Here is a 24221-nt window from a genome sequence, read left to right on the forward strand (position 1 = left end):
AAAAGTGCCCCCCTCCTTTTTTTGGGTAAATAAATTACCACAAATCCCCATCAAAGGTGACACGGTCAGGAGAGGAGCTGCTGACTCTTCTCAGCTCCTGGCCCTCCATCTTATCCGACAGAGAGCCTCTGGCTGTGGCTGTGTTGGCGGCTGGTGGGGGTTGACCGTCCTGCTGCCCCCTCCCCGCTGCCAACCTCCACCCCGAGCAGGCTGCAGCCCTGGAGCAGGGAGAACAAGCTGGCCTGAAACATGGCGCGGGGCTTTCTTTAGAAAAGCTATACTTTAATTACTCAGATTGTACAATGAAAACAGGAACCAGAAGACTGGTCTCAATGCTCACAACCGTACAAAAGACAAATACAAAACCTGCACGTAGCGCGTGTGGCCCGGCATCCCCCGCTCTGGGTACGTGGCAGGCCGTCCCCACCCCATTCTCAACTACACTGGGCCTCACTTTGGTCACCTCAACCTTGCGGGGCAGAGAGAGCATCACGCTAGCAAGGAAGAGCCCTCCCTCATGGTCCATGGAATTTAAGAAAAAAAAAAAAAAAGATAAAAGTCTAACAGGCAGAGCTGTTGCTAAAATTAGGAAGTTATAACTTTTTTGGTTAACTTTAACATTCAAAAATGTAATATTGAATCCAAAAAAGTATCTGAAATCACACAAAAGGTAACCCATATTAAAATTTAAAAAATAAGTCCACAACACCCCCAAGAAATGAACCTAAAAGCTTCCATGGGCTGGGGCTTGGCAGTAGTTGCCGGCCGTCCCTCAGAGCCCCACGATGAAGGTGGGTGTGCAGGGGGCCTCTAGGACACGTTGGCCATGGGCTTGTACTTCTTGAAGCGTGTCCACTGGCCCGTGGCGTAGTTCATCTCGAACACGGTGTCCACCAGCATTGTGGTGCTCCCCTGGCCGTCTGACTTGGGCAGGTCCTCCGTGTGCTCGCTCAGCTTGATCTGGATCACGTCGCCCTGCTCCTGGCATGGGTTCTCTGTGGAGGGCAGGGGCTGCTGGGCAGGGTGGGGGGGCATGGGGCGGGGGGAGAGGGAGTCCACCCTCCCACCACAGTGCCCTCGTCCCTCCTCCCCCACCCCATGGGGCCAGCCGCGCCCACCCACCTCGGGAGCCAGCCATGAAGCCCAGGATGAGGGCCTTCTCAGGCCGCGTGACTTTGTTGGCTGTTTTGAACATCTCCTGTGCGGCGAACATCTGCTCCCTCTGCGAGCAGGGAGAGAGGGCTGTGGGTCCGTGGGCACTCCCGGCACCCTCACCGGCACCCACACCACCTTCCCAGTGACTCTTGCCCAGCACCTAGAGCACACGTACCGTGAGGGACAGGTTCTTTTTGGGCTGCTGCTGGGCAGGGGGCTGGGTCTGTGGGGCCACCATGGCCACTGGAGGTGTCTGGGCGGCCGGGGTGACAGCTGGGGGTGTGGTGGGCGTCAGGGGGGAGGTGGGCGTTGAAGGCGCAGAGGCAGCAGGGCTCGGGCCGCTGTTGTACATGGGGGCCCTCTGCTTGAACTGTGCTGGCAGCGCGGGGCTGGGAGTGCTGGGCTCCTCAGGCGGCCGGCTGGCCTGCAGACCTGCTTCCCGAGAGGACGGTGCTGCAAGCAGAGTGAGGTATGCTGGAGAGCCGGCAGGCAGAGCCAGGGTCCCCCCTCACCTCGGGAAGGGGGTCAGATTCTTTTCCACCTCCCCGGCCCCAACTGCTTGACCCTGCTCACTCTGAGACCTCGGCTCCGGGTCCCCACAGTGGAAGCCAGAGACCCCCACCTTGGAGCCAAAGGTCTCTGGCTTTCCAGACCGGCACGGGGAGATGTACAGGCCCTGGGAAGATAGGCAGGCCGCCGCCTCAGGTCCCAAGAGCCTGCTGGACCCCGCGGCCCTCTCTGGCTACTTGTGCTCCCAGTACACACTCCTGGCAGGCCAAGCCAAGCCCAGCAGAGCAGGAGCTCCAGAGTTGAGGCCACTACCCTGGGTCCACCTTTCCTTCTGAAATCCTGGGATCAGGAGAGGACCCCTGGGCCCTGAGGCAGTCAGCCAGGCCTCCCTGACCCCACCCCCAGCAGAAAGCTCCTGCTGTGCTGTGTGCACAGAGGCCACCACCTGTGTGCCCCCAGCAAGGGTAGAGCAGGTGGGAACTTTGAGTTCATTCCCGGAAACTCATGCTGGCAGGTCAGCACCAGCAACAGCTCGAGGAGGACACAGCATGGATGTTCTGGAAGCCCCATGCCAGCTGCTGTGTCCCATCCGAGTCATGGGGGGTGCACCCCAGTGGGGAGCTCACCTGCCGGGGTCTCAGAGCTGGGGACGTAGGACGAGGCCGGGACTGCGCTGGGTGTGGCAGGCAGGTAGCTTGTGGAGGGCAGCGCAGGCTCGCTGTTCAAGGACCCAAGTTTCTGGAACACAGAGTCTACAGTCGTTCCTGGACTGGCTCCACCGTGAACCTCCACCCCCAACCCTGCAGCAGGACCGCGGATTCCACTCTCCTCAAGCCTGGGCTGCCCCCCTGCGGCTTAGGGAGCTTCCCAAACCAGCTGCCTCCGAGGAGAGGTCGTTCGAGGTCTCTTCTTACCAGAAAAGCAAATGATAGAGGGAAGACTCCCTCGTTGTACGAAATGAGAAAACAGCCTCGCAACAGGAAGAAACTAAGCCATTACCCAGAAGCCACCCTGGCCTCAGGGCCTTTCTCCAGCCCCTGCCTGTGGCCCTGAACCCACGAGCTGCACGTGTACAGTCTGTGTGGACGAGACTCCAGGTGGCAGGCTGTGTTTGGCCACTGATCTCCACCATGGCAGGCAGGCCTCACGCCCCACACACAGGCTTAACGGCCAGCGCCCGCCCGCCCTCACACCTGCAAGGCCAGCACTGCCCTCCCCAGCAGGCAGAGGGGAAACCAAGGCACAGCAGTGAGGAGACTCGCCAAGGAGCCCCCCAGAGAGCACACGCAGTGTGCATGCACTCAGCCTTCCTGTGATGCTCACGTCAGGGCCTCTGGCCAGCGCGCCCTCCTGCACCCTCACCCGCACACACACACATTCCACATGGGGCAGGTGGTATGGGGAACCACTGGAACAAAAGGGAGCACACATGGTGGCCGTGGGAGGAGCCAGGGGACAGGTGGGCAGCTGGGGAGGGTGCTGCAGCCCCACCTGTGTGGACACCAGGCCAGCTGCATAATCCGGGGTGGCGTTCTCCACGATGGTCTCCTCCTTGGCTGGCTTTTCCACCACCTCCGCATCTGTCAACAAAGCAGAGTCCTTGCCAGTGTCCCCACCGGCAGAGCACCCTGCGAGCCAGCCTAGCAGGCCCCTGGGGTGCAGGCCGAGCATGCGTTTCACACCCAGGCTCTGGGAAAAGAACGCAGGAAGCCCATTTGCGACACGGGTACCAGGTGTGGTCATGGCACCCTGGTTACGGTCAACCTTGGTGAGCTGTACAAGCCGCCAGGGATACGAGGAACTCTGGCCTCTGGGAGAAACCAAAGAGGGACCAGGTTGGGAGGCGTGGCCCCAATCCGCCCAGACCCCGCAGGGAGCCCCGTGTCCATACCCAGCGTCTTCCTCCTCCTCTTCGCCTCCCGGCCGGCACCCACCATATCTAGCTCAGAGATGTCGAGCAGCTGCCAAGACAGACAGAAGCCCGCCCTTAACGGCCACTGGAGGGACGCTGGGCCACTCTGGTGAGGCCATGGAGGCCCGTGGGGAAGTGCCCACCTTCACGCCCCTCTCCTTCCGCAGAGGAGTCCTCGAAGGCGGGATGGGGGTCCGGTTCCCGGCAGGGCTGAAGACACTGGGGGTGGTGGGGCTTCGGAAGGGTGCCTGCTTCGGGATGCCTTTGAGTGGGGCTGTGGAGAGGACAGCACCGGTCAGTGGCTGCCTGGGCTGGGGCTGCCCTGCAGGCTGGACTCTGAGGGCTGGCTTATCTCCTGTCATCTCCACCCTTTTCTACAAAAACCTGCACACTGTATAGGAGGGAGGCGCTTGGCTGCCTACTTCACCGGCCTGCATTCCTCACTCCCCGCGAGCCTGTCAGATGCTCAGGCAGGTGTGACCCCAATTCCCACGGACTGGCTATGTCTCTGAGGGTGGGTGGAGGTGACCCCACAGGGCACCTGCGACCCCGGGCCTTAGGGAGTGAAGGCTTCCCCTCCAGGTACTCAAGCACTCAGGTGTTGAGTCAAAGAGCCAGGCCACAGGAAGTGATGACATCTAGGCATTTCTGCCAAAACCACCAACAGAAACAAAGCTGTCACCCCTCCAGCCATCCGCCCGAACACGCCGAGCCTTTCGACAGCCCAGACAGATGGGACTTTCAGCCTAGCTTCCTTCCTGCCCCTCTCGGCGATCAGACCTGTTCTCGGCTAGACCCCCAGTGCCCCACCCTCCCCCTGGGTCTGGTCCCCAGTCTATCACAACAAAGTCGCCTGACACACAGTGATGGTGCCTCTGGAACAGGGCCTGTCCCCGTCCCTGGGCATCTGGCGCCTCCCCACTCCTGCCTCCAGACCCACGCCCAGATCTCACACCATGACGCAGGACCAGGGGACACGTGGCCCCCTCCCAGCACCATGAACAGGACCAGAGAAGCATGCTCGACCTTGAACTGGATGCTGTGTCAAAGGCATAGTGACCATGCCACTGGCCTCAGGATACCTCACTGGAGTGGGGCCTACAGAAGGGGACCTAAGCCCTGAGGCATCCGTTTGGGCTCCAACAGGTGCACAACATTTTGTGCACAGGAGCACAAAATGCACAGCCATTTTGTTCTCAGGTGACGCAGCTTCCCAGCTGTCCGGTCGGTCCTAGGCTGGGAAAATGGCCGTTGTGCCCTCTTGCCCTTTGGGTTTTCTGTCCAGTGCCTTCTGGGGGCCAAGCCCCTGGGCAATTGGTTTTCTCCTCACAACATCTATTCCACTTGCATGCAGGGCTGTTTCTACCCCAGAGGAGGGAGGTGCAGCCCAAGAACACGCCTTAGGGACACCTGCTACCCTGGGCACTTCATTCTCCACCTGCAGGCCCTCCCCCCGCCCCTGCACAGAGCAGCGCTGGGCTTGCTGGAGCAAGCCAGAAGCCAGCATTTCCCTCAAATTCTAGTCTGGCTGCTCTTGGCACGTTCACACGTAACCTTCCAGGTCCTTCTGCAAACAGGAAACCTTAACTCAAGCCTGAGTGCTCTCATCTCCTGTGTCCTGTCACCACCATGCCTCAGGGCACCTTCAGGGTCCACACAGATCTCGACACTTAAGTGCCACTGCGACAAGGAGAGAGCATGTCTCTGAGGTCAAGCCCCTTCTGACAAGCAACGGCAAGCCCGGGGGTGCAGCGCCGCCTTACTTGTGGTGTCCATCTTCCGGAGCAGGCCCCGGCCTTTGGCATGGAAGGGCACCCCTGCGCTCCTCTTCAGCTGCTGGGCTGTCTCAGTGGCTGTAAGGAGAGTTGCGTTAGATCAGGCCCGTGCCCTTGACTGCGGAGGCACGATGCCCCCGTGACTCCACCTCCCAAAGAAGTCAGATCTGGAAGAGTTCCTACAAACATAGGGCTTTCTCTTCCTAAGCAAGCATTCCCGCATTCCCCAAGCAGCCCCACCCCACTTCCAATGTCCTGTTTTCTGCTGAGAAAACCCTACTGTCAAGGAAGTAGAGCAAGGGGCAGAAAGACTTGCACTCCCAAGGGCCTGGGAGGGGCCTTCTGTCTCCCCAACGGGTGGAAGGAGGCCCTACGGGTACGGCGGGGCGTCCTCACTGGTAGTCACCGGGTAAGGCGTGCTGTTTCTCCTCACAGATGCGTGAACACGAGGAAGGAAACGAGACTTTCCTGAGATGGCTTGGCGGGGAAGGGGAAGGTGAAATGCGAGGCCAGGGCCAGTGGTGGGTGTGGGTCGTGGGGGAGCACTGGGGCCTGAACCCTTGCCACGCCCTGCCGGCTCTGTGAGGCCACAGAGCAGCCCTGGACCCAGGACTCCAGGTTCTTGGCAGTCGGGGCATTTATGTACATGGTTAATACCAAGTCCCTGACTGCTCAGAAGAAAAGTGAACTGAAATCTGTTTTGCAATTTGGCTGAAAGAATCCATTTTCTTGCCTTTTTTCTGGCAAATATCGTCAACACCCATTTTATACGCTGCTAGTTGAGGAAACATTAAGTAAAATGGCCAAACATCTCTAAGGCCAAAGGGGCATCACCTGCAACTCCAGAAATGAGGGAGGCCCAGCCTTTCCAAAGGCCCTCATGAGGCCACCTTTCCCGCTGCCCACGTGGCGCGGTTTGTAGGTTTCATTTTGTAACAAAGACTACAGACACTTTAACCCAAAAATCCCCAAGTTTCTAAAGCAGACTTTAGAACACAGTTTAGCAGAGCAATAAATAAATTTCCCAAAAAAACACTAAACACTGCACTTTGCGTGGGCAGCCGTCTTACACAGTTTGGGCGTCGTCGGGCCTAGAGGAGCTCCAGCGAGCAAGCCCTGAGGAGGACACTGTGTGAACCGAGCCAGTGGGTCCCTCCAAGGGCGGGGGCACTCACATTTCTGCAGCAGCTCTGCCCTCAGCGTGGCGCTCTTCGGCTTCCTCTTCAACTGGAAGTGTTTCACCGGGGGCGTGAGAGGCCCGGCGAGGGTGGTCAGGGCGCTTTTGTTCAGGTACCGGCACTCCAGGGGCAGCATGGCGGACGCCTCACACTCGTTCACTGCTCGTTCCAGAACCAACATGACGTATTAGCAGCCGCATCCCCTCCCACGTGCCACAGCTGGCACACGGCTCACGTGAAAATGTGAACCCACGTGCAGTCTCCTGTTTATGGTCCTGGATCTTCTGCTTGCTTTTTAAAACAGAAAACAAGGGCGCGGACTCCCCGAAGGCTCCACCCCACCCCGTCACCCAGCAGTCAAGGCCGCCAGTGCAAGTAGGGGTCAGACGCATGGCCCAACTGGCTCGGCCCAGCCTGGCCCACCTGCCCCTCAGCAGCACGACCATTTCTGGAGGGCGCTGTGAGCGTCCCGAGGGCACTGGAAGTACCAGGACACACCCCTAGCAGTAGGAAGGGAAAGTGTGCTATGGTCCCAGCCAGCAGCCTCCCCCGCCCCTGCTGAAGCCGGGCCCTCAGAAGCAGCAGCCAGGCAGCTACTGGCTCTGGGTGCTCACCCAGCAGTCAGAGCTCAGGAGAAACCCTGGGGGAAGGAGCCTGAACCCAGCCCCCACTCTTCCTGCACACCCATCCCCTCATGGTACTCCCTGTAGGACCAGGGCCCCCAGGGGCCAAGGAGCGTCCCCCACCAGGAGCTGAAGACACAGGAGCCCTTCCCACCCAGAGAAGTCACCAAGTAGACACGGACCTCACCTGCACCCTGGGCAAGCTAAGCACTGGGACAGAGACCTGTCGGGCTGGCTTCCTGGTGCTCCTGCAGCATCCATGGGGTGTGTGGGCCATTGAAATCAAAACTGACAGAGCGGTCACTTTGGAGGGGAGAGGGGGTGTTGGGCCCACCTGCAGGGGGCGGGCCGGCCACTGGCCTTGCAGTAGCACGAGTCCCATCTCTAAGGGCACACCAGATCCAGCTCTCTCAAGGAGAGGAACCAGGGGTGGACCAGCCTGCCACTTCCGCTACAGTCCTGACCATTGGCCAGTATTTCCTAAATGGTTTCCGCTCCCGTTGAGAACAAGTGAACTGGTAGTATCTTCACCACATGTTTCTGAGCATCTACTCTGTGCCAGGGAATGATCTAGGCTCTGGAGTTGCGACCTGAAGGGGCAGAGCCCATGGCCTTAAGGAGCTGAGCAGGGAGAGAGCGCGCGTGACCATGAAAGTGGTCACGGATCTCAGATACGGCAAGCATGGTGAGCAGCAGCCTGCAGACTGCCCCACGCTTGTTTCGCAAAGATTCTGTCCTGGTACGAAGCTGGGGGCCAGCGTCTAGGGCGGACCATGTACATGGTAGGCAAGCACACAATGCAACACTCCAGATGCCGAATTCACTTCAGCAAAGAGGTTTAAAGGAAGACCTGTCTCCCTGTCTCCCAGCAGAAAACACACACACACACACACACACACACACACACATACCCTTTTCTCTAAGTTCTCCTAAAATGTCTTGAACGTTGGGATTCTGCTCTTCGAGGTCAAGGTTAAGCGAGCCTGTGTCGGGAAAGGACTTCAGGATGTCAGCTACCATGAGAACCCAGGGGTCCGAGTCCAGGGTAGCCAGCTGGATAATCTCTGCCAGGGCGCCCCTCATCTGCCGAGAAAGGAGAGACGGTAGTCCTGAGGGGGGCCCCCCAAGAGATGCCACCGCTGCCCGCCCCTCCCGGGACTCCCCCACCCCCGCAACTGACACGTGCCAGTGCCCTTGCTCAGGACTGCAGGACGGAGCTGGGCAGAAGCCAGTGTGCATGCACCTTTGTTTTTAAACAGAGGGGCCTTGCTTGCACCCTGCTGTAGCTTCTGTGGGCATAAAACAGTGTCCACGCTCTATAGCAATGGCCTCCACACTCGTCCCATCCTTGCGGGGGCCTGTGGGCTCGTCCTCCTCTGTGCTCTCCACCCCACGGCCCTCCCCCTGACCCGGGCGGCCACTGCCTCTGCCCGCAGCCTCCGAGGTGGCTCCCAGTGGCATCCAGGCTCCTCAGCTGCCCGCAGAGCAGGAGAACGGAATGCTGTCCAAAGACAAGCACATGCCTCCCTTGAGCACACATTACCCAGAACCTCCACCAGGCCACCAACACCCCTGCTTAGGAGAACTGCTGGTGGGGCACCATGGTGATGGGGAGACCAGCCCCCAGTCCCGATAGAACAGTATGGACGCAGGCAGCCTCGCTATGCTCAGCAGGCCGAGGGCCCAGGAAGGGGCAGAAGGCGGCATGGGGCTCCTGCTGCCTGGCTCCCACCCCTGCATTTGTGCTGGCCCCTGGAATGGCCAGGGCGGAGGCCCTGATGGAGCTCCTTTCCATCCTTCAGATGTGAGACTCATTGAGACTTGACACTCCTGGCCTGATGGAGTCCCCTAACCCAAACACGCCTTCGGTCCCACACACCAGGGCAGAAGCCTCCTGGCCCCCTCACCCAGGTCAAAGCTCCTAGGTGTTCGATTCTGACACTGGGCGCCCCCTGTCAACCACACACAGGACTGGGCACCAGCAAAGGGGTTCTAAAAGGCCATCTCTTGAAAGATGCAGAAATATGTTCTTTTCATGGCAAAAACTGTAAACATTTATTTTTTAACATTTGTGGTAGGGGGCTTTTTGTTAGAGATAATGGCCCCATCCACCACCTTCCCTCTTTTCTTTAGCTGAGCTAGAAGTTCTGTTCTACATCAAAAACAAAAAGGCACAAAATGAAAATTTAAACAATATCGACTGTCCCTTACTACAAAAAATTAAGCATAAGAACATCTCAGGCAACTGAAGTTATATATAAGACGATCACTCCTATCTAAACGTGTCTGCAATGGCTCAGTAAGATGGTGGGCTCCCCCATCAGTGATCAGCCCCAAAGCATTGAGAACAGGAAACACACTGTGTGAGCAAAGTCCTGAGCACCCACACTCGCAGATGACAACGCCAGGAGGGGAGAGGCCACAAAGGTGATGTCCACACCTCACAGGGAGACCAGGATCAAAAACATGGGTGACGGTCAACGCTGGCCCAGAGGCCAGGAGACTGGAGCCCTCTGGACACACAGCTGGGCCTGTGGCCCCGGAAGCCAGGCTGGCGCTTCCTCAAGGAGACGAGCCTGGAGACCAGCCAGCTACGGCAGATTGCGTGGGGGAGCGGAAAGAACAAGGCCACCACATGCGTCTCAATATGGAAGCCTCGACGCTCCCTGGTGGTCTAGTGGTTAGGATTCGGCTCTCTCAATATGGAAGCCTCCCAAAACGAGATGCACAGCAGACTTGACCCCTCTAATAATCTACCCTTCCTAGAGACCCCGAGTCTCTCCGGAGAGCCAAGTGAGGTGGGGCTTCAGGGACAGACACAAGCAAAAGAAGACCTGGTCTCAAAGTGCTCTCAAGTGAGCACGAGATGAACAGAGAACCCATGAAAAGCCTATGTGTTCATGAAAGCCTAGTGTTCTCAGCTGAACTGTACTCCTCCAAAAAGATATGCCAGAACCTCATAATAAGACTGTGTTCAGAAATAGGGCCTTTCCAGGTGGTCCAGTTACAATGAAGCTGTTGGGATAGGTCCTATCCACCATGACCAGTGTCCTTACCAAGAAGGGAAATCTGGACACAGAATCAGACACTCATGGAAGAAAGACAAGGTGAGCAGTGCCCCCACCAGCTGCCAAACACCAGTGGAAGCCACAGCAGGTTAGAAGAGACCACCCAGAGCCTTGTGACAGAGTGTTTCGGTTGTCCTAGGCTACTTAGTTTGTGATACTCTGTTCCAGCAGCCCCAGCAAACTAGTACAACAACCAGGAGACCAAATGGATGAGATTTTAAAAAAAAAATTTTTTTTAAAGATTTTTATTTATTTGGCAGAGAGGCAGAGAGGCAGGCGGTGGGGGGGTGGTGGTGGGAAGCAGGCTCCCTGCTGAGCAGAGAGCCCAATGAGGGGCTTGATCCCAGGACCCTGAGATCATGACCTGAGCTGAAAACAGAGGCTTAACCCACTGGGCCACCCCGGTGCCCCAAGATTTTTTTTTGTTGTTATTTTTAAGGTTTTATTTATTTATTTGAGAGAGAGAGAGCATGAGAAGTGGGAGGGTCAGAGGGAGAAGCAAACTTCCTGCTAAGCAGGGAGCCCAATGAGGGACTCGATCCTGGGACTCCTGGATCTTGACCTGAGCCAAAGGCAGTCACTTAACCTATTGAGCTACCCAGGCGTCCCAAGATTTTTTTTTTTTAATTTTATTTATTTATTTGACGGACAGACATCACAAGTAGACAGAGAAGCAGGCAGAGAGAGGGGGAACCAGGCTACCCGCTGAGCAGAGAGCCTGATGCAGGGCTCGATCCCAAGATCCTGGGATCTCGACCCAAGCTGAAGACAGAGGCTTTAATCCACTGAACCACCCAGGTGCCCCCAAATGGATGAGATTTTATAAAAATGTTTAAAAAAAGAAATAAAAAAGAAAAAAGGCAGGGAGGTTAAAACCAGAAAGACTACTGTTACAACCTGAGTGTGTGTCCCCCTCAATCTAGAAGCTAAGACTCTAACCCCCATGAGGTGGGAGTGGGAGGTGAAAAGGTCCTGAGGGCAGGACGTCCACAGCGGAGGTGGTGCCCACAGAGAAGAGGGATCCTGTGAGCACACAGACACAAGACACTTCATCAGCCAGCACCTAAACTTTGCACTTCCCAGCATCTGAATTCTAAGAAAATAAATGTCTGCTGTTTAAACCATCCAGCTGACAATATTTTATAACAGCAGTCTAGGACACTTTTAGATTAAAATCTTCGACAAGAACCCTCCCTTCAGCCACATTCTCATGGTAGGCTTTCACGGGGCTTCTGCGGGGAAACAGATGCCTGATGAAGTAAGGAGCTTCCAGTTCTTGCCAAGAGGGCAACCTGGCACGGGCTACTGGAACATCGCATGCCCTCACGCATGCGTGTGCACATTTGTACACACGCGCGTGTGCACACACACCCCTCCCCCAATCTACGAGAAAGAGTTGGCCTGCATTTAAGCGCATGGCTGGGGACAGACCCCAGACTCAGAGGAAAACAAAACTGGCTTCCAATCTCACAGCATGTCTGAAGGTGCACTTCTGATGCATGACGGACCCATCAGTGAATTGGAGGGCTACAAAGTGAAAAGAAATCAAAGAGGCACATCTAATGACTTCTTAAAACTTCAAAAGCACAAACCATAAATCAAAAATTTATTACTGTGTGTTAAAATGAAAGATGTCTGTTCAGCAAAGGGCAAATGAAAAAGTTGACAGGTAACAGAATGGCAGATGTAATCTGTAGTGTTTGTTCAAAACCAGCAGTGTTTACCATCCCAAATACAGAGTCCCTCCAAATCAACAAGATGGCAACCCCAATGGAAACAGAGACAGATACTATTTTAAGATTTTGTTTATTTATTTGACAGAGAGAGAGAGAGAACACAAGCCAGGGGGCAGTATGCAGAGGGGGAAACAGGCTCCCCACTGAGCAGAGAGCCCAAAGCGGGGCTTAATCCCAGGACCCTGGGATCATGACTTGAGCCAAAGGCAGATGCTTCACTGACTGAGCCACCCAGATGACCCAAAGCCATTTGCTATTAACAGGCAATGGACCAGGCAGAAATTTGAGAAGGCAGTGAACACAGGGACAGCTGCCTCAAATGAACACAAGCAGCACTTTTCAAACATCTGATCCACAAAAACAGAAAAGTGGAGGGAAGGAGAAAAAAGAGGGGGAAGGAGAATATAAGTGTCATCAGGCACTGCAGGTGGGGGTGTGGACAAGACAATCTCACTATTGAAGCAAATATGTCCTATGACCCAACATGTCCACCCCTGGGCACAGATTCCACAGAAATCTTAGCAGTGGCCCGTGGGGAAGGAGTGGCACTGCTAGTCATACCCAGCCTGGAGGCAGCTGTCACCCTGAGCTGGAGGGGGCTGTGCACAGGGACACCAAGGATGGGGGCCCAGCGGGCTGAGTCTGCCCAGCTGAGTCTGCCCAGCTCTCTGTGAAGGACCTGACAGTGACCACTTCAGGGCTTGTGGGCCACGTCAAAAAAACAAAAACAAAAACAAAAACCCCAAAGAACCAGAATGACACAACTTTGAGCAACCCTTTTACTAACGTGCAAGCGTTCTTAGCTCACGCACCTTACAAACAGGTCACGGCCAGTTTGCCAACTCCTGGAGGAGATGAAGAGCAACATGGATGAATCTTAAAAATAATGTTTTGTTTAAAAACTCTGACTGAAGTACATAAGACAATATAATTTCTATCAATTAAAAGCAATATGCTCTGAAAGATGGGAACAGGTACTTTACCAAAGATTTGCAATGCGAGACTGACAAAAGACGCTCAGTGTCACTAGTGACTATGGAAACACAAACTAGGAGAGTGCCTTAGAGGACAGACTCTGTCAGATGTAGAAGACAGCAGCTGGAGGGAAGGTGACACGGGACCGCCACCCTGGAGAGCAGCCAGCGGCTTTCTTTAGAAGTGAAACACACGGCGGAGGGTGGGGGTGCCGGGAAAGGTGCGCAGTCGTTCAACCGTTGGTCCAATTCGTGTCAGTTCAGGTGATGATCTCAGGGTTGTGAGATCCAGCCCCGCAGCAGGTTCTGTGCTCAGCGGGGAGTCCCCTTGAGAGTCTCTCTTTCCCTCTCCATGTGCTCTCTTTCAAATAAATAGATAAATCTTAAAAAAAAAAAAGAAAAAAAAAAGGAAGTGATACTTACACCTAGCACCAAGCCACCCTCTCCTGCATGTCTCCCTGGGCACGACAGTCCACACAAGGAGAGACCTGTTTTTAAAGCATGTCTACACAGAGGCAGCTTACTCAATAAAGAACTACAGGGGCTCCCGGCTGGCTCCGTCGGAGCACGTGGCTCTTGGCTCTTGATCTTGGGATCGGGAGTTCGAGCCCCAGGCTGGATATAGAGATTACTTAAATAAACTTAAGAAAAAAAAAAAGTTACGGGGCTCCTGGGTGGCTCAGTGAGTTAAGCCTCTGCCTTCGGCTCAGGTCGTGGTCTCATGGTCCTGGGATTTAGCCCGCATCAGGCTCTCTGCTTGGCAGGGAGCCTGCTTCTCCCTCTCTCTCTGCCTGCTTCTCTGCCTACTTGTGATCTCTGTAAAATAAAGAAGTAAAAAAAAAAAAAAAAAGTTATGAGCTGGGATACCTGGGTGGCTTAGTCAGTTAAGAGCTGCTGCCTTTAGGTCCTGTCATGATCCCAGGGTCCTGGGATCGAGTCTCACATGGGGCTCCTTGCTCAACAGGGAGTCTACTTTTCCCTCTGCCTACCACTTCCCCTGCTTGTGTTCATTCCCTCTCTCCTCTCTCTGCTTCTCCCTCTGTCTCTGCCACCCGCTGCCAGTACATGCACGCTCTCTCTCAAATAAATGAAATCTTTTTAAAACAAATAAAGAGAATAGAATGGTTTGTGCCTGCAGACACGTGGGAGCAGGATGTGGGGTAAGAGTGCCACAAGATTTTACTTCTTTATTTGACAGACTCTATAGGAAGGAAAAGGGAGTCAATAAACAGTTTAATGGCAGATGAAGGAAGGGATGGGATGCTAAGTCAGACACTATGCAGACCATAACAAAGAAAGGAAACCACTAGAAGCTATGGAGAGGAGACATATGGGTCAGGAGACAGAGGGGAGTCCCATATGCACCTCCTTGGAGAAGCAGAGAATAAGGGAAAAAAACTAAGGGAAGTAAAGGCAATATGTGAAGGGATAACTACTGAGATTTTCTAGAACAGATGGAAGATGTCTGTAATTTCAAAAAGCCCACCAAAACATGCCATAGGAAAGTGCAAGACTACAGAGAGACCCAGTGTCCTGGGCCGACGATCTGAGGCCATCAGGGGTAAGGCTACAACCTTGTGAGGGACTCCTGCTCGCTGTGGGGACAGAGCTGCACCCCACAGGCAGAAAAGAAACAAGAGAGGTGCTGGATGGGGGAGGGGGGCACACCATGGCAGCAGAGTTTAGGTTAAATGTCAACGAAGCGGTGAGTCTGTGTGTCACAAAGTCTGTGTCAGAACTGTGACATGGACATGGGTTTAATCCTTGAAAACCACACATGTGAGAGGCGTGGATGTCATGTTCACACACTCCTGTCTGACCCTCTGCCCCCGGCTTGGAAAGTGAGGCTGTTTCTGTGTCCAAGTGACAGATCCTTGGAGTAGAAGTGGAACATTTCATTCTCATGGAGATATTTCCAACATCTCCAGATATTTGGACAGTGGTTTGTCCGGGATGAAGACAGATGCAGTGAGTAAAGGACATACTACGGCGACCTGCCCAGGGGCAGTGCAGCCTTGGGATAAACCGCCTCTGGTCCACCTTGCAGCTGGCCTTATCTTTCTGAGAATCCTGGGGAGGAGTCTGCAGCTTCCCAGTTCCTGAGCACTGGCATTCTTAGGACTGCCCGTGGTCCTCTCAAGAGTTGGTTAATTCTGCATAATAAACAGTACTTCCCAGCCATCTCTGCTCTCCCTGGAACTTCCACTGGTGCCAATGTCAATGTCTTAGACCAAAGTGATCACTGGTTTTATCTAGTACCAGCATTTCTTATTTCCTAATGCCCTTTCAAAAACAGCCCAAACCTCAAGTCACTATTTACATTTTATGACACTTTGCAGTTAGCAAAACACCTCGTGTACATGGTCTCCTGAAACCATTAGACTCCATTTTCAAGACATCATTCTTTTTTTTTTTTTTTATATTTTATTTATTTTACAAGTAGGCAGAGAGGCAGGCAGAGAGAGAGAGAGAAGGAAGCAGGCTACCTGCTGAGCAGAGAGCTCGATGCGGGACTCGATCCCAGGACCCTGAGATCATGACCTGAGCTGAAGGCAGAGGCTTTAACCCATTGAGCCACCCAGGCGCCCTCAAGACATCATTCTTGTTCCCCTAACTGGATAAAAATACTTAGAGAGCAGGAGCCTTAACCAACTTCTGGACCCCTCACAAAATAAACCAAAGCAATGGACCATTCTAATCTCTCTTCCTCTTCCTAGGTATTAGCTAAGAACTGTTGTTTACTTAGCTTTTGAGAGGAACAGAAACGTCACAAACAAGTAAACTGGTTTCAGGATTCCATTAAGAAACACAAGCAGCTGCTGTCCAGGATGGCTAATCTGACTGGGCCAGGGGTGCTCAGACATCTGCTCAAACAGGAGTTCTAAGCGTGTCTGGATGAGAAGTTTCTGGATGAGACTAACATTTGAGTTGGTAGACTCAGTAAAACCGACTGCCCTTCCTAATGTGGGTAGGCCTCATTGAGTCCACTGAAGATAGAATTCCAGCTTGACTGAGATGGAACACTGGTCTTTCCCAGTCTTCAGATTTGGAAGGAACACTGGCTCTTCTTGGGTCTCCAGCTTGCTGGCTTTCTGACTAGCACTGTACACCAGCTCTCCGGGTCTCAAGCACGCTGGCAGCAGATCCCAGGACTTCTTTGATTCCATAATCATGTGAGCCAATTCCTTTTAATAAAAGCCAATTCTAAATTTGCATGTACCTAATAACATAGGCTCAAAATACATAAAGCAAAAGTTGATAAAACTGTAAGAAGGAATAGACAAACCTGTATCATAATAGAAATCAACACATCCCCTCTCTAATCAGTAAAACAATTTTTTAAAAATTAGTAAGACTATAGTAGACCTATACAATACAATAAACAAACTGACCTAATAAACGTATTTTGGGTAGTGGACCTCAAAACTAGAGAATAAATATGCTTCTCAAGTTTAATCACAATGTTTATAAAAACTGACTATTTCACCATTAAGCAAATCTTAAATTTCAAACAACTAAAGAAATGTAGACTGTATTCTCTGACAAGCACTCAATACTGCTAGAATTCACTCACAAAAATGTAACTAAAATCTCTCCCTCTCCAATGTACAGAAACTAAGAAACAATTCTAAACCACACAGGATCAGTGAATATATCATAATAGAAATTAGGAAATACTGTGACTTACTAATGAAAATGCTATTTATCAAAACTTGCGGGATACAGCTAATGTCGGGATTAGAAGAAAATGTATGGCTTTACACATATATTTTAGGGGGAAAAAAGCTGAAAAATGAGGCCTGCATCCAACCTAAAAGATTAAAAAAGAACAAAATAAAAAAGAAAGTAGAAGAAAAAAAGTGAAAGTCCGAAAAAGTAGTGAAACAGGAAACAATACATAACGTGACACAGAATATCAATAAAGCCAAAAGTTGGTACTTTGAAGTCTTAGAAAATTGAAAATATCTGGTTAGATGAATCAAGAAAAAGAAAAATGAGGGAAAAATGAAAAAGGGAAGATTACTGCATATGCTTCTCATATTAAAAAAAATAAAGAGATATTAACCACTTTACACTAATAAATTTGAAGTTTTAGTAGAAATGGCTGATCCTTTAAAAAAATATGTAACATTTGACCTTTCCTTAAGAAGACTATAGGGGCGCCTGCATGGCTCAGTGGATTAAGACTCTGCCTTCAGCTCAGGTCATGATCTCAGGGTCCTGGGATGGAGCCCCGCATTGGTCTCCCTGCTCAGCAGGGATCTGGCTTCCATCTCTCTCTCTCTGCCTGCCTCTCTGCCTACTTGTGATCTCTCTGTCAAATAAATAAATAAATAAAATATTTTTAAAAAAATAAATAAAGAAAGAAGACTATAAAACCCGGGTGGCTCAGTCCTTAAGTGTCTGCCTTCGGTTCAGGTCATGATCCCAGGAAATTGGAGAGCTCCCTCTCCCACTCCTCCTGCTTGTGTTCCCTTTCTTGCTGTGTGTCTCTCTCTGTCAAATAACTAAATCTTAAAAAAAAAAAAAGACTATAAAACCAAAAATCAAAACTCAAAAATCCTCCCACAGAGAAAATCCAGGTCCCCCATATGGTTTTATTACTAAATTCTACCAAACATTTAGGAAGTAATAATTTGATTATTAAACTTTCCAAAGAAAAGGAAAACAGAAGATACACTACAATCCCTTGTATAAGGGTAGCATAACTTCATACCAAAAATCTAACAAGACAATATGGAAAAGTAAAATCAGAGGGGCACCTCGGTGGCACAGTCAGTTAAGCACCCTACTTCTGGTTTCGGCTCAGATCATGATCTCACGGTCACAAAATGAACCCCCACAATGGGCTCTGTGCTTTCAGCACAGAGTCCGCTGGAGATTCTCTCTTCCTCTTTGCCCCTCCCGGTCATGCTCTCTCTCTCTCTAAAACAAAGAAATCTTAAAAAAAAAAAAAAAAAAAAGTAAAAGTAGAGGTAAATCTCACCTATGAACATAAATACAAAATTCCTACACAAACTATCAAGACAACATAATCCAACAAAATAAAATGGCTACATTGGGGGCACCTAGGTGGCACAGCTTATTGAGGCTCTGATTCTTAGTTTCAGCTCAGGTCATGATCTTGGGGTATTGGGATCAAGTCCCACGTTGGGCTCCACACTCAGCACAGAGTTGGCTTCAAACTGTCTCTCCCTCTGCCCCTCCCACCCTCTCTCACAAGTGTGCTCACACACACACTCTCTCAAGTAAGTATTAAAATAAAATGACTAAATTAAGTTTATACCTCAAGGATGCAAAGTTGGTTTACAATTAATGCTATTCTATAAATATGGGGAATTACGCATCAACGGATATTTTAACCATTTGTTAAAACTCAAAACCCATTCATGTTCATACTACTAGGATGGCTACATCAAAAAGACAGGATAACAAAGGACGGGAAAGATGGGAGAAACCAGAAAACTCAAACATCGCTGCTGGTATCAGCTGTGAAGAAGCTAAAGCCACCGTGGAAGACAGGTGGCAAGACCTCAAGACAGTAGTAACACAAGCCAAGCTGTTCTTCCCTGAGGCCTATGCCTGAGAACCAAAACCCAGTGTCCACACTGGAAATACAGGTCTATACACACTTCTCGTGAACTTTCACAGCAGCAGTATTTGTAAGAGTCAAAAAGTGTATACAACCCAAATATCTATTAACTGACAAATACTTGAGGAATAAAATGTGGTCTATCAATGCAGTGGAGGATAAGTCAGTTATACAAAATAAGTAGAAACAGACTACATCAGTGAACCCCAAAAGTATTACACTAAGTCAAAGAAGCCAGTCACAAGGACCACATATTGTATGATTCCATTCACACGAAATGTCCAAAATAGATAAATCCTCAGACACAGAAAGCAGATCAGTGGTCACCTCAGGCTGGGGAAGGTGGGGATAGTGGTGGAGGGGGAGACTGCTAATAGCTTATTTGGGGGCTGATGAAAATGTTCTAAAATTGACTAAGATGATGGTTACACAACTCTGAACATATTAAAAAACATTTCAAATGAGTGAAATTATATCTCAATAGAACTCTTAAGAAAACTCATTCATGATTACAAAAATGCATGATTAAAAAAAAATTTAGGAGGTGGGCACCTGGGTGGCTCAGTCGGTGAAGTGTCTGCCTTCAGCTCAGGTTACAATTCCCTGGTTGTAGGATGGAATCCCAAGTCTGGCTCCCTTCTCTGCAGGGAGTCTGCTTCTCCCTCTACCCTGCCACTCCCTCTGCTCGTGCTCTCTGTGTCAAAGTGTCAAATGAATTAAAAAAAAAAAAATCTAAAAAAAAGAAAAAGATTAAAATATAAATAATGTATAAAAAAATCTAGAAATAGAAGAGCATTTCCTTAACCAGATAAATCTATCTACCAAAAATAATAGTAAACATAATATTTATCATCAAAATAGTCAAAGTTCTCACTGTGCAATCAGAAAAAAGACAAAATATTGGAGGGGTCCTGGTGAGTGCAGTGTAAGGCAAGAAAAAGAAATAAAAAGTAGGGGGCAGGGGCACCTGCATGGCTCAGTTGGTTAAGCAACTGCCTTCAGCTCAGGTCATGATCCTGGAGTCCTGGGATCGAGTCCCACATCAGGCTCTCAGCTCCATGGGGAGTCTGCATCTCCCTCTGATCTTCTCCTGGCTCATGCTGTCTCTCACTGTCTCTCTCAAACAAATAAAATCTTTAAAAAATTTTAAAAAATAATAAATAAAAAAAGTAGGGGGCGCCTGGGTGGCTCAGCAGGTTAGGTCTCTGCCTTCCGCTCAGGTCATGATCTCAGGGTCCTGGGATTGAGCCCTGCATCAGGCTCTCTTCTCGGCGGGCAGCCTGCTTCCCCCCACCTCTCTCTGCCAGCCTCTCTGCCTACTTGTGATCTCTCTCTCTCTCTGTCAAATAAATAAATAAAATCTTGGAAAAAAAAATAATGGGAAAGATATTAGTAAGTACACAGAAAAATAGTCAACAGAAAAATTAGTGCAATTAGTAAGCTATTCTACAGATTCATCTAAAAAATTAAATTTGAACAGATACCATTTACAACAGCATGAAAATGTGAAATATCTAATAACGCATCTAACAGAAAATGGAAGACCTCTATCAAGAAAATCATAAAACTTTATAACAAATATTAAAGGAAAACTAAATAGAGAGGTATGCCCATATTCATAAATTATCAGATACAATATTAAGATGATTTCACCCCAGAATGCAGTATAAATTCAACTCAGTCTAAATGAAAATCCCAACATTATGTATGTGTAACCTGAGAAGTGAAAGTTAGATATATACACAAGTAGAAACAACTCAGAACAGCCAAAGACACTCCTGAAGAATGAAGTGGGGCAGGGGCTGCTGTGAGCTGCCCAGACTTCAGTATACAGTGGCAGCAACAGGACTTAGTGGGTTATCTGCACAGTGACATGAGAGCCTGAAGGAACCCAGCAGAGCCCAGGCACAGACCCAGAGAAGTGACAGCAGTTTCAATAAATGGGGCTGGACTAACTGGACATCCACGTGGAAAAGGAAACTGGACTCCCAGCTTCATACAATTATCAAGGCCAGGCGGCCTGAAGAATGTGAAAGGTGAACAGAGCTGCTCCAACAAGACAGCAGAAACGCCCTCCCATTAGGCCTCAACAAGACAAGTTCAGTCCCGTCACAGAAGAAGGCAAGACTGCCAGCAGCTGGTCCCAGCTGAGAGCATCTGCACCTCCAAAGGTTCTGTGAAAAAACCTGCGTGAGGCTTAAAACTAACAATCGCTATAAAATATATAACTGAAAAAGGACTGCCAACTGACGTTTATATCTATATAGATATATGTGTTTATGTTTTTAAAAAGGAAAAAAAAAGGAAAAAAACTGTCAGAAAAAAACCCCACAAAACATATGAAGAGGTAGCTCACAGAAAAAGATCAGTGAATAAATACACGAAAGGGTGCTCAACCATATTACTATTAAAGCAGACACAAATCAAAATCAACCAATGTGGATAAAGTACTTAATACTGTACTGCGTATTTGAAAGTTGCTAAGAAAGTAAGTCTTGGGGGCACCTGGGTGGCTCAGTCGTTAAATGTCTGCCTTCAGCTCAGGTCATGATCCCAGGGTCCTGGGATTGAGCCTCGAATCAGGTTCCCTGCTCTGTAGGAGCCTGCTTCTCCGTCTCTCACTCCCCCTGCTTGTGCTCCCTCTCTTGCTGTGTCTCTCTCTGTCAAGTAAATAAAAACTCAAAGAAAAAAAAAAATGCAGTAAGTCTTGAAAGTTCTCGTGCCAAGGGAAAAAAATTTCTGCATGTATGGTAGACAGCAGTTTCACAGGCACTGATGATAGGCAATACATGCAAGCCCCATTATCGTATGTTGCATGCCTGAAGGTAACATAACATTGTATGTTCATTAATTCTCAACTTAAAAAAATGCAGGGGCACCTAGGTGCGACCAACTCTTGGTTTTGCTCCAATCCTGATCTGAGGGTCCTGTGGTGGAGCCCCAAGAGGGGCCTCCTGCTTAGCGGGGAGTCTGTTTCTCCTCTACCCCTTCCCCTCCTCACGTGCTTGCTCCGTAAGAAGTAAGTAAATCTTTTAAAAAGTGGCTCAGTCGTTAAGAGTCTGCCTTGGGCTCAGGTCATCATCCCAGGAGGGATGGAGCCCCGCATCAGGCTCCCTGCTTGGTGGGAGGCCTGCTTCTCCCTCTCTCACTCCCCCTGCTTGTGTTCCCTCTCTCGCTGTCTCTTTCTCTGTCAAATAAATAGTTAAAAATCTTTTAAAAAAATAAATAAATCTTAAAACGGTGCAGTTACTCTGAGAAAGAACAAGAGAACCCCACCAAACACCTTCAGGCACCCAGCAGGCGGGCAAGTGTGGGGGAGGGCCCCTTTGGAAAACACCAGGCACAGTGCTGTGATCCCACAACCCCAGACAAGTACGTGCTTACTAACTCCCTAATGCGAGTCCACAAGCCACCGTGTCCCTAGGACAGGACAGGCGGCACCCGGAGCCAAAGCCGCGGCGTGAACGCGCACCTCGGGCACGCGCGCAGCAGGCACCTCCCCGCCAGCCCCGCCAGCCCCGCAGACCCGCACCTGTGCGCCGGCTCCACCCGCAGCCACGAAGGTACAGACCGCAGCCGCGTCCTCCGACAACCGCAGCGGCACTACGTTAGCCGGCGCCAGCTTCGGTGTTTTGAAACCTAGTTCACCTCGCGCGAAAACCGACACAGCGTGCCGTTTCGCAAAAACAAGACCAGTCTCACACTCACGCCCTTGAGCGACGTGGAGCACCCGTACGCGGGAAGAACCCTAAGATTTGTGAACAAGCGTCCTGAACGAGCGGCTGTTCGTGAGGTGCCCGGGACAGAACCCGGAGCCCGCCGCCCTCCGCGGCCCGGATCCCGGTTGCGGGGGGACCCCACGTCCTCCGGCGGCTTCCCAACCTCCCCTCCCAGCCGGTGGGCTCCAGCTCCTCCCCTCCAGCACCCCCGGGGCCGGGAGGCCGGGGCCTGTGGGGCCGGCGGTCGGGAGACAGGCCTGACCAGGGCGTGAGAGAGGGGGAGGCGTGAGGGTCGAGGAACGAGGGTCCCGCGGCCCGAATGAGGGTCCGTGGGCAGGGGGCGTGAGGGTCGGGGACGAGGGTCCCGGGGCGGGAACGAGGGTCCGTGAGCCAGGGGGGCGTGAGGGTCTGGCACGAGGGTCCCGGGGCGGGAACGAGGGTCCGTGGGCCAGGGGGCGGTGAAGGTCCGTGGGCAGGGGGGCTTGAGAGTCGGGCATGAGGGTCTCGGGGCGGGAATGACTGTGCGTGGGCAGGGGGGCGTGAGGGTAGGGGAGGGCGTGAGGGTCGGGGACGAGGGTCTCGAGGCGGGAATGAGGGTCCGTGGGAAGTGGGGCGTGAGGGTCGCGGGGTTCCGGGTGACCGTGAAGGTCCGGGGGAGGGCTGGAAGGGGTAAGAGGGAAAGTCGGAGAGAAGGGGGCAGGGCCCGGGTCTAGGGTCCCTGGAAAGGGCGGCCCCGCGTTCCCACCGCCGTTCGCCTCACCTCGTCCACGGTGCGGCGCGGGAGGTGCAGCGTCCCGAGCAGCAGCTTGAGCTTCACGGCCGAGGAGAGGCCGTGGAAGCAGAGACGGATGTTGTCGATGACCGCGGCGGTGAGCAGGGACGCGATGCTGGGCGGCGCCCACAGCTCGTCCGTGGCCCCCAGCTTGTTGTGCAGCCACAGGCCCGTGTCGCTCTCCCGCATGGACGCCATTTTGGGGGGAGAAAGCCGGGCGCCGCCGAGCCGGCATCTTATGAAGACACCTACGCGGCCGCGGCGAGGACCCCCAACATGGCGGCGCCCGCGGGGCGGCCGCGGTGACGTCTCCTGGGGGCGGGGCCTCGGCGAGGCGGTACGCGGCGGCGCCGAGGAGGGCTCGCGGGTCGCCGTAACGCAGCATGGCGGCGCCCGCGGCCTGCTCTTCGGCGGCTGGGTGAGATGACGTCAGGAGAGGGGCGTCGCGCGCCTGTGGCGGAAGGGCGCGTGGACGGGGGACGCGGCTTCGAGGCGGAGCGCGCTAGCGGGGTTGGCCCTTGCCGCGAGACGCCCGCCCGGTAGCCCGCGCTATCTGGTCCCGGTGCGGACCAGGCGTCCAATGTGGCCCGGAGGCGGGCTTCCAGGCAGGGTCCCAGGCGCACGGCCCAGGCCTCCTCGCCCCCCCTGCTGAAGGAGCACCCTGCGCGCTGGCCGTGCCGAAGGAAGGTCTCCAAGGGCCACAGGACGCGTAGGACGGTCCGCCGGGGGCTGCCCGGGGCGCTCGCATGCCCTCGGGTGAGGGGTGCCCTGTGCTCGCTGCCGTCCCAGAGGCCTGAGTGGGCTCTGCGGCCCAGAGGGAGTGGGCGGTGTACGGTAGTGAGGATGGTGCGCAGAGGCCGCTGGGCGGCGGGTGCTTGGCTGGACTCCGGTCCCCGGTGCCGCTGTGTTTGCTGGTGCCCGCAGCTGCCCGGGGAGAGGACGGAGTCGCTGTGCGGGCAGCCTGCCAGACTTGGACCTTCCCTTTGCAGATGCCCGGAGTGCGGGAGAATGAGCCCTGCCTTCCCGGCGGAGTGAGGGCGGTTTCCCCGTGCCAGGATTCCACTTTGGGAATGATCAAGGAAATCCCAGCACGGAGTCAAGATCCCTTTGCCTGCGGGGCTTACTCTCCGCCGTGGCCAACCCTCTGCTTCCTAATAGGCCCGCCACCTCGCCTGCTTCGGGAGGTTTCCGTGGACCAGGAGGTGC

The 24221-nt window shown here is 52.6% G+C and overlaps 1 protein-coding gene across 2 annotated transcripts; it reads right to left on the minus strand.

Annotated features, from left to right (window-relative positions):
- Positions 1-261: 261 nt before the first annotated feature.
- On the minus strand, positions 262-23415 carry NELFA (negative elongation factor complex member A). 2 transcript variants are annotated; one of them, XM_032333592.1, is made up of 12 exons: positions 23004-23415; positions 22057-22163; positions 8065-8236; positions 6528-6689; positions 5341-5430; positions 3721-3851; positions 3557-3626; positions 3157-3245; positions 2292-2403; positions 1331-1608; positions 1123-1222; positions 262-995 (listed from the first exon to the last, which is right to left on the minus strand). In XM_032333592.1, exons 1-12 carry the CDS (start codon positions 23398-23400, stop codon positions 811-813), a joined length of 1893 nt encoding a protein of 630 aa, XP_032189483.1. In that variant the 5' UTR covers positions 23401-23415; the 3' UTR covers positions 262-810. The 2 variants fall into 2 exon arrangements, with proteins under 2 accessions (XP_032189483.1, XP_032189484.1); XM_032333593.1 differs by lacking the exon at positions 22057-22163 and having other exon boundaries at positions 23004-23329.
- Positions 23416-24221: the final 806 nt, after the last annotated feature.

Source organism: Mustela erminea, chromosome 2 (assembly GCF_009829155.1).
Source record: "Mustela erminea isolate mMusErm1 chromosome 2, mMusErm1.Pri, whole genome shotgun sequence".
NCBI lineage: Eukaryota > Metazoa > Chordata > Mammalia > Carnivora > Mustelidae > Mustela > Mustela erminea.

Coding starts and splice junctions, on each gene's coding strand:
- NELFA (XM_032333592.1), bottom strand. CDS start 23,400: ATGCTGCGTTACGGCGACCCGCGAGCCCTCCTCGGCGCCGCCGCGTAC. Junction 6,690..8,064: donor AGGAGAACTTAGAGAAAAGG/GTATGTGTGTGT, acceptor TGGAACGAGCAG/TGAACGAGTGTGAGGCGTCC. Junction 996..1,122: donor CTTCATGGCTGGCTCCCGAG/GTGGGTGGGCGC, acceptor TGCCCTCCACAG/AGAACCCATGCCAGGAGCAG.